The sequence below is a fragment of the Bombyx mori genome, chromosome 11 (genome assembly GCF_030269925.1).
Source record: "Bombyx mori chromosome 11, ASM3026992v2".
Taxonomy (NCBI): domain Eukaryota; kingdom Metazoa; phylum Arthropoda; class Insecta; order Lepidoptera; family Bombycidae; genus Bombyx; species Bombyx mori.
The window spans coordinates 3375681-3389195 of record NC_085117.1 but is presented as its reverse complement, the minus strand read 5'-3'; the positions used below and the strand labels follow the sequence as shown (position 1 = coordinate 3389195).

The window sequence follows — 13515 nt, the reverse complement described above, 5'->3', positions numbered from 1 at the left end:
GAAACTTGTATCCACAAATTGTTCATAGAACAAGATTTACAAATTGGAATCTAATGTAGCAACCAAATTCTGTGAAACAATTTTATTAAATATTGGCGCAGAAAATGCAGGTTCGTCTTTAGTCGATAAACTAACAAATTGACATTTCAGACAAATACAACAGCAAACAAATAACGTTTGCGTAATTCAATTTTAGTAGTACTTGGATACGAAAGAAAATAGCATTATTGATGAGTCTAGCCTATTTTTATAAAGCTATTTGTGAAAAATTGTTGCAATCCATACGGCAGGTGATTGTAGAATCCAATTTGGTCATTAAATCCACAAACAGCTGAAAAGGTTTGACATTTTTGACTTTTGACGTTCCTTTCACGCGATTACCTTCAAAAGCGCGTGGCGTTGCTTCAAAATATTTTTGTTTTTAAAACGCAATGGCGAAATCGATTAGGAGCAGATGGAAGCGAAAATGCAGGGCGATCAAACGAGAACGGTATGCGGTAAAAGAATTAGCGCGATTGAAAAAAATGCTCGGCGTCAAAGATGAAGAGAAACCAGCTGGAAGTGAGGTTATGGAATCTGAGCAAGTTATATTTCTGGACGCGGGCGATTTAAAGAAAAGCAAAAAAGTATTAGAAGACATCGAAAAGGATAATGAAGACGTCGAAATGAGTTCAGATGATGAAAACGTTGTGGTCGATAGTGAAGGCGGCAAGAAAAGAGTTTTTAATACGAAAACTTTGAAAGATCAGAACGGACAGTACCCGGTTTGGTTGCACAAACGTAAGATCGCCAAAATAAATAAAGACGGTAAAAAGAAGCAAAAAAAGAGAATTAAAAAGCGAAAGAAGTAATATTTTAATAAATTAGTGTTAAAAAAAAATGTTTTTATTTTAATCCCGTCGAAAATATTTGACAACATTTTTTTTAAATGATTGACATAGAATATCGTTAAAGAATCGTTGCATTTCGTGAAATATTAAAACACTAATGGTTGTCTGTTTTGTTTATGGTAGCCAAGAAACCATTTGGGTGCAAACTTGTCTAAAACTTCAACTCCTATGCAATATTGCATAAAACAAACAATCCTAAATTATTCATTTTTATGTATAAAATGCAGCAATATTATTATATGTTAAGTACAATTTGTAACACTTAAAGTTTCTAACTTCGAAGTTCTCATATTGTTGCAGTTTATTTACTAATTTAAAATATCTGTTAAATATATATATATGGCTAAATGTGTATATAAAGGGTGGTCAACTGATCCAATGCAGCTTTTGGTTCCATCGTGGCTAGGCAAAAAATACAAATACATGGAAAGACTGCACAATGTAATCACTAATTACTGCATGTATCATCTTTATCTTGTATTATATATTATAATAAAATATACTACTCATTTGTATACTGAACTATATTGTTTCATTAAATTTCAAGCAATGTTGGTAGATTGGAAATGGTTTTGTCGGTAAACAGTAGATCTTGGTTCTATTCAAGTTGTGTACCTCTGGTGTATACGATTCTCTGTGAAATTATATATGGTAACACACAAAATTGCCACAACTCAGTGGTCAGAATTGTTGGAAATACAATTAAGTCAACATTTGTACATGTTGGCATAATTGGGCTATAGAAACCTCATCATTACCTCTACATTAGTTCTGTTTTCTCTGTAGCCAAAGCTGATAAATTATGTCAATAATTTTGTTTTTTTTTTTTTGTATTTAGACGGAATTATGTCTATTTCAGGACTGTTACATAAAATTTAAATTTTCAAATAAAATTGTTCTCAATACAGTTGTTAAAATTTATTAGCAGGTAAGATCTTGATCTTGATAATATTGGCCCTTAGACCAACGCCAGTAGATGTATAGTAATTTAGATGAGTTCATATTGATCACAGAACCATTAAATCGATATTGCACGTCTTAAACCACTTTATAAGCATTCACACTGGCAACAGCTCTCCCTAATTCAGATGTATGAGTATCCGATTTTAAATGTTGATCTACAACTGGATTTGGCAAGATGATGTTACATATTGTGCAGTAATAACCATTGCCACGGAGCTGTAAGAAAGATTAACTACAACATAACTGGGATAAAAAGTTTCATGATATAACATAGTGTTCACCAATGTGCGTCTTAATTTCACGTCGAATCTCTCAATGAGATCAATCCGAATGACTCCACTTAAGGTAAATTTTTATATTGATAAATTTTAAAAATAGTAGTAACCTGTGAGCTGAATAAAATTTCTAAGCGAATTTAAAAAAATATATAATTTTTTTTAATCCGTTTGTACGTTGAACTAAAATTAAATTGAAATTTCTTTTAAGCTTATGCAAATTATTGTCCTAAACAGAAATACTTTTCATACTTACGTTTCGTATCAAATTTTCTCCATAATCCTCCATATTTGGATTAGAAGTCATAGCTTTTAAATGGCCGGCGGTTTTTTTGTGATATTCTTTATAGGCATGATCCAAGTCCATTTCTCTGTTACAAAATACACACTTATACACGCTTCCCGCTATTATTAACCCGTGGTAGCCATCAGAAGAAACAACAAGTTTGTTATTATTTTTCAAAGTTACAATCACATATTGTTTTTCTGAAACACATTTTTTTGCTTTTTCATTCGGGTCCGTTATGCATTTAGGTCTTCGCAGTGGTGGAAACGGCTTTTTTTTAGTAATTTGGTTCATATTTCTTGGCGCAGAAATGTAGCCGTTTATTTAGAATTCAATCTTAGCGGGTAAAGACTAAATATTCTTTAGTAATAAATTATCTATAGCGGGTATTTTCATTTCTGTCATAGGACTTTTTAGCGGGAACGCGAGGAGTGAACTTAATGTGAATTGTTTTATTTTGTCTATGTGTTTCTTAGGTTCAAATGTGTAATAACGGTGATTTGTTAACTGTTTTATGTCTGTGAAAGTGCACAAATGTAGGAAAATGAAACCAAGCCGGTGGATGTAGCTTCTCGGGATCCTCCAAAAAGCCTACTGAAAAAGTCTCAGTAAATAACCACCATTTTACTGAGATTATCTTTCATCCTATATTATCTCATACCATTTCATTTAATTTCATCTCAGTTGATTAATATCTCAAATTAATCATCGTCATTCCATTGGACTTCATTTTTCATAAAAATAAGAATATAAATTAAAATAAGACTTGGCCTAAAGGTTTTAGTGACAAGGTCATAAAATCCCTTTAAAAAAAAAGTTTGACGTTTGTTATGCTTTGTGTCAGTTTGTGTTTGTTGTTTTCGCGTTAACAGATTAGAACATAAAAAAATTTAAAAAATGAATTTTACTTAAACTTAAAATTATTATTGCCGCCAAATATAAATAGTTCAAATCATTAACTAAATTTCTACCGAATTTAAAATTTTTTGCTGTCTAAAAGCTATGCATAGCTACAATCGCAATATATGTTAAAGCCTCATATTATTGTGGTATTCGACTGTCTTGGAATAAACAGTATTAATCGTCAAGAAAACTCGGACAATCTGTAAAAAAATATGCAAAAATACAAGAAACCACTCTAAAAGAAAAAATGAAAATTTAAATATTAATTTAGTTAATAATGTTCATTCGAATCTACAAATTCTAATTTAGAATATTTTTGCGAAATACCTTTGTCGTGTGGCAAACGCCTTTTTTTCCAGTGACCATTAATCACGGAATGTCGCAAGATGGTCCCATTGTTTTCGTGGATGTAGCTACTGAATACAAAAATGTATATACACCCGAAGAACCTGTTACGGAAACAGTAGCCGTCCAGAACAAGTATGTTGAATGCCCATATTAACATCAACAATTAAAAAAAAAAGTTCAAATTGAAGAGCCCTGTGCTAGAACTTTCTGGTGTTTTATAGGTGACAGAAATAAACACATTCCAGACGAGATTCTTTGAAGATACTTGTTGACACTTACAGCACACTAACAAATATGCTAATTAAGTCCCTCACTTCATTTGAGAAACAAACTAGGCACCACTGTAGTCAGCATCAGTAAATGATGATGCCATTAAATGGCTCCTAGAAAAAATGATAATGATAAAGTGATAAATTATTATATATACTTACAAATTGTTATTTATATTTTCTGTAATAATGTAATACACTAATAGCACATTGCAACATACCTGCTATTTCTTTATGTTTCAAGGATTTCTGTAAATGAAACGGTTGTCTGGAAGAGATAACTTTTAGCTATAAGAACACCTTGTACAAACATATCTACTTGTTGATTGATTTTAATGTGAATTGTGTTTTGGTGTGCAATAAAGTGTATTCTCTCTCTCTCTCTCTCAGTCATTATTATTTAACATATTATTTTTTTCTTTATTTCTCAATATTGAAGCCCAGTGGAGTAAGCTAATAACCTATCTGGTGCTAAAGAGCAATTGAGCCTCGCAGATATTTTACATTTGAAGTTTGATATCCTGTTCTACTCTTCAAATCAGAAATCAGAATAAGCAAGCAAGTTGTGGCTATACCCTTGCCACCTAAGCTATGCCCTCGCCATGAGTAATTACACAAATAAGTAGTAAATTCAAATAGAATAACTTCCAAAAGTCTAAAACGATCATACTACATATAAATAAATAATATTCCAGCACCAATACGAGTAGCATCCAGAATTTCAAGTGTAATGAGTGCAATAGAACCGTAGACAGTGAAGAGAAATTAAGTCAACACATACGGAGGGCACACCGTGGAGAAAATGCTTTTCAATGCTCGATGTGTCAATACTCGACATACAATAAAAGTGGATTCGAAGAACATGTTAGGATACATCAAGGTGAGTTCTTTCTGATTCCGTATTAGACATAAAATATACTATTACAAATAATTTATAAGTATCGCAAAGGGTGCTTTATGATAGAAGATGGGCAGTGATTGTTTATGCTTCCAATCATCTTACTGCATGAATACTTACTGGTGGTAGGACCTCTTGTGAGTCCGTGCTGGTAGGTACCACCACCCTGCCTATTTCTGCCATGAAGCAGTAATGCGTTTCGGTTTGAAGGGTGGGGCAGCTGTTGTAACTATACTGAGATCTTAGAACTTATATCTCAAGGTGGGTGGCGCATTTACGTTGTAGATGTCTATGGGCTCCAGTAACCACTTTACACCAGGTGGGCTGTGAGCTCGTCCGCCCATCTAAGCAATAAAAAATAAAAACTTTATAATATAGTAAGGACATCTTCAATGGTCAGGACATTATCAATGCATCCAACCCTAAAAAGCATGATAGCTACACATCAAACATGCGAGTTAGCAGTAAATACTAATCTGGACAATCATTTAACGGCGAATGCCACCACCTCCCTCGACGGTCCAGATCTATGTCTATAATGGTATAGTATTTACGCAAATCATCTGTTTGATTTGATCACACTATGTTATCCCTTCATTGTCGGAGGCATTAATGAGCATGAGTTAAGTAAGAAATTTGAGTGGTTTTCTTTCTGTTGTGAACAATCTCAGTAAAACGGGTGATCAAGATAACAAGTATTTCATACAATAATAACACGCTTATAGAGACTTGTCGTTAAGTTGCCACGTCATTTCGGATCCTGCCGATCCACTAACGGTGCTTCTAGGTACCTCAAGCACCGGTCATCGTTCTCGTCAAGCCCGTCGCTTGCGATGAAGGGCTCGACGAGTAGATTAACCCACAGACACAGCCCACTGAGTTTCTCGGCGGATCTTTTCAGGGGATCGCGTTTCCGATCCGGTGGTAGATTCTGCGAAACACTACTCTTGCTAGGATTAGTGTTGGTAACGTCGTCAGGCTCAAAAGCCACGTAAGCTCACCTACTTGTTAGGTTACGCTGACATAGCCTCTCAAGGCTATCAGCTTAAATAGTAAAAAAAAACCGTTAAATTGCTACTTAATAATGAAATATTAATGTCCTAGTAATTTATTCCAGGTATAAAACCATTTAAATGCTCCTACTGCCCTTATAGGAGCGTTTCGAAGAAATACGCCAAGAAGCACGAACTGATCCACCGGCCCGATAACCCGTTGAGATGTCAGCACTGTCCTTACATAGCGCGGAACTATCGCATGTTGAATTCCCACCAGAAGAAGTTGCACAGCAACGAGAAACAACGGGTTATCATCGCGTGCACGTTGTGCGGGAAGAAATTCGACGATATGAACGTTTATTTCGCTCACAAGAAACGCAGGAAGCAGTGTGATGAGTGCGGTCTAGAGGTTTGTCATCAGGCGATGAACAGGCACAAACACGAGAAACACGGCGTGAAAAGAAAAGTTCGCGGCAAAGACGTTTTCACATGTAAAATATGCGAATGGTCTTCGGTAAATAAAGTTAAGGTTTTGTTGCACATCATTCATCACCCCGAACAGGATTTGAGCGATTGCAGTTTCGATTTGAGCGTTCTGAAGAAATGTCAAATTTTGCCGCCATAACGTCGTGGAGAGAATATGTGTGCATAGAAATTTGGCGCGAAATATATTTTTTTAATTGTCAAAATTTTAATTATAGTACACGCGATACCGTATCTATGGAAAAAGGCCCTATAGCAAAGGGAAATAAAAATATCGCGCTCTGTTTATTATGCTTTTAGTCACAAGTTCCCTCCTAAAATATAAATAAATGAGTTTTTGTTCTCCGAATTTAACAATGTATTATAGTCGACTATAGATATTGACATTTAAGCATTTGGACTTTGTAAGAAGAACTTGTTTGTTTGATGTTGTTTTTTTAAATTGAATTATGAAGTTTGAGTTTATGAGTAATGTATATAAAATGAAATAAAAGAATAAGTATATAACACAATAGGCAAAGGTATACATGAAATAAACTTATTTTGAGATATTTTTATTTTTTGTTTACTTTCCAAAGCCGGGCATGCGTTCTTGTGGTGCCATTATGTGTTTGTACCGGTAGTTTCCGGATAACCAGCCGTAGTGGCCAAGCGACGATGACGATTCCGCGAATCGAGTGAATAATAAGTATCTGTAATTGTCAACGAATGATTAACTCGGTTTTATAGTACATTGCTGCTCCACCTTCTAAAACCGCAACGCATTACTGTTTTAAGGCAGAACTAGGCCTAACTGTATGGGCTCGCAAGACGCCTTACCACCATATTGCAGTTTCAAACTAAATTATGGTAAAAAAAAAGTTTCTTGCCCGTGTAGGCAGACGAGCGTACAGCCCACCTGATGTGAATGGTTACCGTCGCCCATGGACTTCAGCAATGCCAGGGGCAGAGCCAAGCCGCTGCCTACCGTTAAGTACTCTCCATAAGCCTCGTTTGAAGAAGGATATGTCATAGCGCTCGGGAAACCCCGTGGAGGGGAGCTCATTCCAAAGCCGGATGGCTTTCTTCTATTACCTCGATGAGGCGCAAAAGGACCAACTTAGCGCTGAACTGGTGACCTTCTCAGAGTCTTCGCCTGGTGGTGGGCTAAATTCTAAACAAAAAATAATAATAATTAATAGTTTTATTTCCTTGAATCCTACTTCCTACTAATATTATAAACGCGAAAGTTTGTAAGAATGTATGGAGTAAGTTTGTTACTCTCTTCTTGCAGGAAAACGCTAGATTAAACAGGAAAAGTAGTTTGTTTTACTATGTCCACGGCTGACGGAAGTCGAATGAAATCCCTACACCTCTTTAAACGTAAGCCCTAACGTAAAAATCTTATTATCTAATATGTGGGTAGTCGGCGAAAATCTAAAACAATAACAGTCATCGGTTGACCATCCCCTACGACTTACTAGTTCGTAAATTTCGCGTTGTTCGAACACCGATTTAGTTCTTCTAAAATCTAAAAGAACAGACACGGTCGGTTCATAATTGAAGACATGAGTGGATGAAGGGTTAAGTACCATTTTTAAGATTTTTGAGTTTTTACATTGATTTTTTTTTTGTTATTGCTTAGATGGGTGGACGAGCTCACAGCCCACCTGGTGTTAAGTGGTTACTGGATAGACATCCACAACCTAAATGCGCTACCCTTTTTTTTATTTTTTTTCGGGCCGAGGGCCGAACCTCCTACGAGGTCCTCGCGCCTAGGGGGCGCGCGGGGTATGTGAGACTCAACGATCTGCAGGTGTTGAGAGCAGACCGCGGGCCCAAAGAATTTAGGGCCCACCCACTAAACGACTCCCCTGCACTCTTACACCCGGCGTCCGATCTCCGTCCGGGGTCAAAACTCGGTCAGAGTAGCGGGGTTCCTGCGGTCAACACTATAACCAGACACGTGGACCTCTTGTGAGTCCGCACGGGTAGGTACCACCGCCCCGCTTATTTCTGCCGTGAAGCAGTAATGCGTTTCGGTTTGAAGGGTGGGGTAGCCGTTGTGACTATACTAAGACCTTAGAACATATATCTCAAGGTGTGTGGCGCATTTACGTAGTAGATGTATATGGGCTCCAGTAACCACTTAACACCAGGTGGGCTGTGAGCTCGTCCATACGTCTAAGCAATAAAAATAAAATAAAAAAAAAGTCCCACTTGCTTTCCACGTGACTATTTAAAGGAAAAAAGGATATAGATTTTGTTTAATATCAAAGTTCTGTACCTTCCCAATGTTTGCAATAATACAGATCTCCCGAACAGTGATTGATAAATGTGTAAATCTTTAAGTATTTCCCGTAATTCCTGTTCACGTTCAGGCAGACCGGGGAGTAGGTGTCTGGGCACGAGTAGGGACACAAGTGAAGATCAAATGCCGTATCCACCTCGTACAGAGTACTGTAAGTCGCTTCTTGAGATCGGAGTGGTTCCTCTAAAAATGTTATGCATAAAACTACCTCGACCCGCGATAGAACTTCGCTAAATCGCTTAGGATTTTCACTAAAAATATCTACCAGCTTTATCTCTGAGTGGACGAAATGAGCTCATGAAAATCGTGCATGCCAAGAGCTCTGGACTTGAAGAAGGACATGACACAGCAAGGATTTTGTTACGCCGGTAAGAGTCACGTCATCTATCGCCGAAAAGCCGATACGAGTATCAAAGGATCTAGTAACGTCTAGAACGCTCGAGAAGTAGAACGCCATCTATTGTCAGATAGCGGAAACACACAAATCGAAAATACACGACTTGTGAGGAATGTTCTCGACGATTCTAGGGATATCGTATCAACTATAAAAGCGTTGCAGAGATGGCACGCAGTCAGCCAGTAATGATGAAGGTTTGGGCGGCTGTGGTGCAATTATAAAAAGTTAACGAAGTCATTTCAAACAATTTCTCAAAGCAAACCAGTACACTTTAGTGGGATTTTTATTGCTATAGAAAGAAACATGAAGTAACAGCTAAATTTACTTAATGTGATTAAGATTATTTGGTACAGTGTTGTCCACAGGCAGGTGTGAAAAACGAAACGACATAGAGACAGTAGTTGAAATCGGATTATTCTATTTTTTCTATTCTATCAGCCCATGGACGTCAACTGCTGGACATAGGCCTCCCCCAAGCCTCGCCACAAAGACCGGTCCTGTGCTGCCTGCATCCAGCGGATCCCCGCGAACCTCAATAGGTCGTCGGCTCACCCTGTGGGAGGTCTACCCACCCTATTATAAATCAGATTAAATTACACACAAATGACGTAACAATACTCACTAGTTACGTAATCGAATCTATCAGTTCTATTGTTAAATTGTAGAGTGACATTTTGATTTAGTTTAGCGCTACTTGCTGTTTCGTTTTCTGGCTTAGACGAATCCCGTCTTGCGTTCAAATATTCTGAACAAGTACCATCACTGACTATGTAGTATTCTGAAAATTTTGTGAATTTTAACACTCGGCAAAACCGCGTCTCCACTGTGTGTCAAAAGATGGAATATATCGTGTGAGGAAAAACTCAAACAGTTTCTTTAAAGTCTTTTTGGACGTGATAACATCTTATAAATCGGTGAAAACCGGCTGCACGCGCGAATAAGTGTCACGTTCCGCCTGAGCCTGAGCGTGCGAGCGAGAGCGCGGAATAAGCGATAGAGAGGCACGATCGACCCCAGCGTTGGCTTGTGACACATTTATTTCTCCCTCGCGTGATGTCAGAGCTAGCAGTTCGAATAGTTCTGCTGCTGACGTTATCACGTAAAACTATCAGGCCTACGCTATGAATATATATAATATTACTCGTACCTAATTTCACTTCCTTTACACATGGAATCAGGAAATATGAAGAAAAAAAAACGTTAGCGCTTCGAAATGCCTGACAAAATCGATAGTAACTTTTCTTTTTTTTTTTTTTGTAGTAAGCGATAGTAACCTATACTAATCTAAGTTGAACTATTTAATATTGAAATTGTTTAACTTGAGAAAAGCTTAGGTTATCACTTAAATTTTATATATTTATGTCGGAGACGGTCATTACTTTGGTAGCTAAACGAAATGCAGCACGATTTTCGAGAGATGGCAGCACGATTGCAGTATCGTCGGAACTCGGCTAAGTTCGTGCTACGTCAGAGTCTAGCCGATGGAGGCGCGTAGACGCCATCACACAAGACATACTAACCAGCCTTCTTGAAGAGCGGTGCTTCCGTCTTAAGAACTGTCATTCGTTTTCGTTTGCCAAGAGAAGATTTCTAAATTGTTCTAAGATAACAAACGTGAATGGTTTACTCAATATTTCTCTTAGCTCGATCACCCTATTCACCCCTACGATGTCAGCTCGATCACCCTATTCACCCCTACGATGTCCGACGATGGTATTAATAATTGTGATTTCTCCGACATATATATTATTATGATAATGTAAGGAATATTGTAACATAAATTGAAAATGATATATAAATAGTTAGGAGTTACATACGTTCTCGGTACCGCTGCCACGATCGTGATAGAAAGGGAAGCCAGACAGACTGGTGCCGTAACGCGTTACGTAACGAAGCGTCTTACCCTCCGTTATGAAGTTATCACTTCAATGACAATAGGTTTTGTATCAAAATTTGTCACTGGTCGGTCTCGAGTAAACCACTTCGATAAAGCGGCACGACACGAGAATCGTGGCCGCCGGTAACTACATTCCCGATCCTGCGGAAAGAATGGAAAGCAGTCGACGTCGCCCAAAACACGTCATTTCGGATCCTCCCGATCCACTAACGGTGCTTCTAGGTACTTCAAGCACCGGTCGCCGTTCTCGTCGAACCCGTCGCTTGCGACGAAGGGCTCGACGAGTAAATTAACCCTCAGACACAGCCCACTGAGTTTCTCGCCGGATCTTCTCAGTGGGTCGCGTTTCAGATCCGGTGGTAGATTCTGCGAAGCACGGCTCTTGCTAGGGTTCGTGTTAGCAACGTCGTCAGGTTTGAGCCCCCTGAGGTCACCTACTAGTTAAGGATACGCTGGAATAGCCTCTCAAGGCTACCAGCTTAGGTAGGGAAAAAAAAACCCGAGTAAAGGGATGATGCCGTGACAGCCTCTGTACTCAATGTTAGGATGCTTAGGATTTCAATCGATTATACAGTTCTTACCGTTGTCCGGTGTATCACACATGTTCTCCAAAAATAAATAGCAGGAATTAACGAAATCTTTATATTCCCTCTGATTATCGTTCCTAACGGCACATAGCAATGTATCATTCGACTTACAAATCGCATCCCTACTGATGCAAATCGATTTTATCCTATCGATGTTCAAATGTGTAAAACTATCGTTTTTAGTTCCGTTCGAATCTGGCAACTGTGTATTCAATAACAAACTCGAAACGTCAAGAATAGGCAAAACTAAAAGCGCGCGAAATACGCGAAAACAATCCATTTTATGTTACGATATAATTTATGGAGGTTATAAAAAAATACATTTTTATAATAGTTTTCATTTGATTTTACGTTCGTCCATCAAACGCGCCTTTATTTTATTCTTGATAAAAAAGAGTTTTAAAATTAACAAAACATATTAACTCTTTGGCTGTTTCCGTTGCTGCATAAGAATTTACTGTTACAAAAAATATTATAAATAAAATAACAAAAATTAAAATTTTAACAAAAATATTTATTTTCAAGTATGTATAAGATTTCTTATATAAATAAATATATTTTTTAGAATACCTTACAAAATATTGCTTCAAATAATTTTAGGTAATATTTTTTAAATATCATGAAAGTTAAATAGTCAATAATTCAAGTTATGGTATGTATAATTATTATACACAAATATATATTTATTGTATTGTTAAAAAAAAAATATGAGTCCTTTATAAACTAAATACAAAATATTGTATAAAAAGTACTGCTTATTTTTCTGGTTCTACATGAATATTATAAATATACTTAGACTAGAAAGTCAAAGTAACTTTAAGTTAATCCAACTTAATCTCATAGATTCGCGGAGTTTGGATACCGAATTTCATATACAAAAAAAAAATCATTAGTAAATAAAATGCAACTTACATTGTTAAAAAGATATACATTCTTTTTTTGGTAACTTCTAAGCCACTATGTTTCTATCGATAATTCTACAATCCATTTTTTAAATTAATTTCATTTTTTTACTTAGTAATAAACTTATTTAGGTCATCAATTTTTTTTATAAAAATAGCCTCTATTGGATTGCTTCAACTATTTATGGCAAGCACAAATGGACAAAGCTGTTTGAAATAAATTATCTAAACAACTTCAAATTCATGGCCTCATCTTGATATAAATACATTTACATACATTTTTATTTTCAAGAGATTTAAAACAAATCTGTTACAGCAACTCTGTTAAATGATTACGAATAGAATCGAAACAGATTTTATTAGTTTATTTACAGAACTTATAGTGGCATCTTGTCGGGTAGTGGCATTTTGTAGAGTAGTGGCATTTTGTAGAGTAGTGGCATTTTGTAGATTAGTGGCATTTTGTAGATTAGTGGCATTTTGTAGAGTAGTGGCATCTTGTCGAGTAGCGGCATTTTGTAGAGTAGTGGCATCTCGTCGAGTAGCGGCATCTTGTCGAGTAGCGGCATCTTGTCGAGTAGCGGCATCTTGTCGAGTAGCGGCATCTTGTCGAGTAAGGGCATCTGTCTCGGACTTTGTGATTTTTTTGTTTAATTTTATTGTTAATTTATATTTTACTCGTTACGGGTAGTAACCTCATGGCCTCCCTGTACCCGGTATCCGTGGCGCCGTGTACAGTCGAGAAATGAGTCGGATCCGTGGCTTCGCCGGCGAACAGGACCCTTGGTTTACCGGCAGAGTCCAGCAATGGTTCGCCCAAGTGGATCCTGGCGTCAGGGTACTTTGGCGCGTCTACGTTATCGTAAGTGTAGCTGCCTCGTGTGAACGGATTGCTGTGCCAGTCCGACCTAGGCATGAACGTTTATTAATTCAATTCAACTCAAATGATTTATTTGCCAAAGATATGGTACACAATACACATGGTAATCAACAAATTAAAGAGCGGACGGTTAGCGTGGTATGGACATGTGATGCGTAGAGAGACTAGGAAATGTATGGAAATGGTAGTGCAAGGTAGAGAGGGAAGATGTCGACCAAAGAAGACATGGATGGAGTGTGCGAATGACGATAT

The 13515-nt window shown here is 37.2% G+C and overlaps 3 protein-coding genes and 2 long non-coding RNA genes across 9 annotated transcripts in view; 2 read left to right on the top strand and 3 right to left on the bottom strand.

Moving 5' to 3' along the window:
- Positions 1-132: 132 nt before the first annotated feature.
- Positions 133-1412, top strand: LOC101744348 (protein LLP homolog). The gene has a single exon (XM_012693321.4). It carries the CDS (start codon positions 432-434, stop codon positions 849-851), a length of 420 nt encoding a protein of 139 aa, XP_012548775.2. The 5' UTR covers positions 133-431; the 3' UTR covers positions 852-1412.
- A 381-nt stretch (positions 1413-1793) lies between these two features.
- Positions 1794-3069, bottom strand: LOC101744204 (uncharacterized). Its single transcript, XR_009974213.1, has 2 exons — positions 2385-3069; positions 1794-2069 (listed from the first exon to the last, which is right to left on the bottom strand). It is a non-coding gene; the product is annotated as an uncharacterized LOC101744204 (long non-coding RNA).
- Positions 3070-3221: 152 nt separating this feature from the next.
- LOC101744059 (zinc finger protein 676) lies at positions 3222-6867 on the top strand. Its single transcript, XM_004922210.5, has 3 exons — positions 3222-3797; positions 4630-4814; positions 5950-6867. The coding sequence occupies exons 1-3, from the start codon at positions 3694-3696 to the stop codon at positions 6450-6452; spliced, it is 792 nt and encodes a 263-aa protein (XP_004922267.1). The 5' UTR covers positions 3222-3693; the 3' UTR covers positions 6453-6867.
- Positions 6559-10219, bottom strand: LOC110385691 (uncharacterized). Its single transcript, XR_005245209.2, has 3 exons — positions 9620-10219; positions 8577-8783; positions 6559-7463 (listed from the first exon to the last, which is right to left on the bottom strand). It is a non-coding gene; the product is annotated as an uncharacterized LOC110385691 (long non-coding RNA).
- A 1755-nt stretch (positions 10220-11974) lies between these two features.
- Positions 11975-13515, bottom strand: part of LOC101745648 (uncharacterized) — a 52878-nt gene continuing 51337 nt past the window's right edge. For all 5 annotated transcript variants that reach the window (XM_062670997.1, XM_038014186.2, XM_038014184.2 and 2 more), the window contains one exon: positions 11975-13291. In XM_062670997.1, coding sequence (XP_062526981.1) covers positions 13051-13291 — 241 coding nt within the window. In that variant the 3' untranslated portion in view covers positions 11975-13050. The remainder of the gene's footprint in view (positions 13292-13515) is intronic.

Bases quoted from the DNA above. Each gene is read 5' to 3' on its own strand.
- LOC101744348 (XM_012693321.4), top strand. From the start codon at position 432: ATGGCGAAATCGATTAGGAGCAGATGGAAGCGAAAATGCAGGGCGATC.
- LOC101744059 (XM_004922210.5), top strand. From the start codon at position 3,694: ATGTCGCAAGATGGTCCCATTGTTTTCGTGGATGTAGCTACTGAATAC. The intron at 3,798-4,629 runs GTATGTTGAATG...ATAATATTCCAG, and splicing joins ACAGTAGCCGTCCAGAACAA to CACCAATACGAGTAGCATCC. The intron at 4,815-5,949 runs GTGAGTTCTTTC...AATTTATTCCAG, and splicing joins ACATGTTAGGATACATCAAG to GTATAAAACCATTTAAATGC.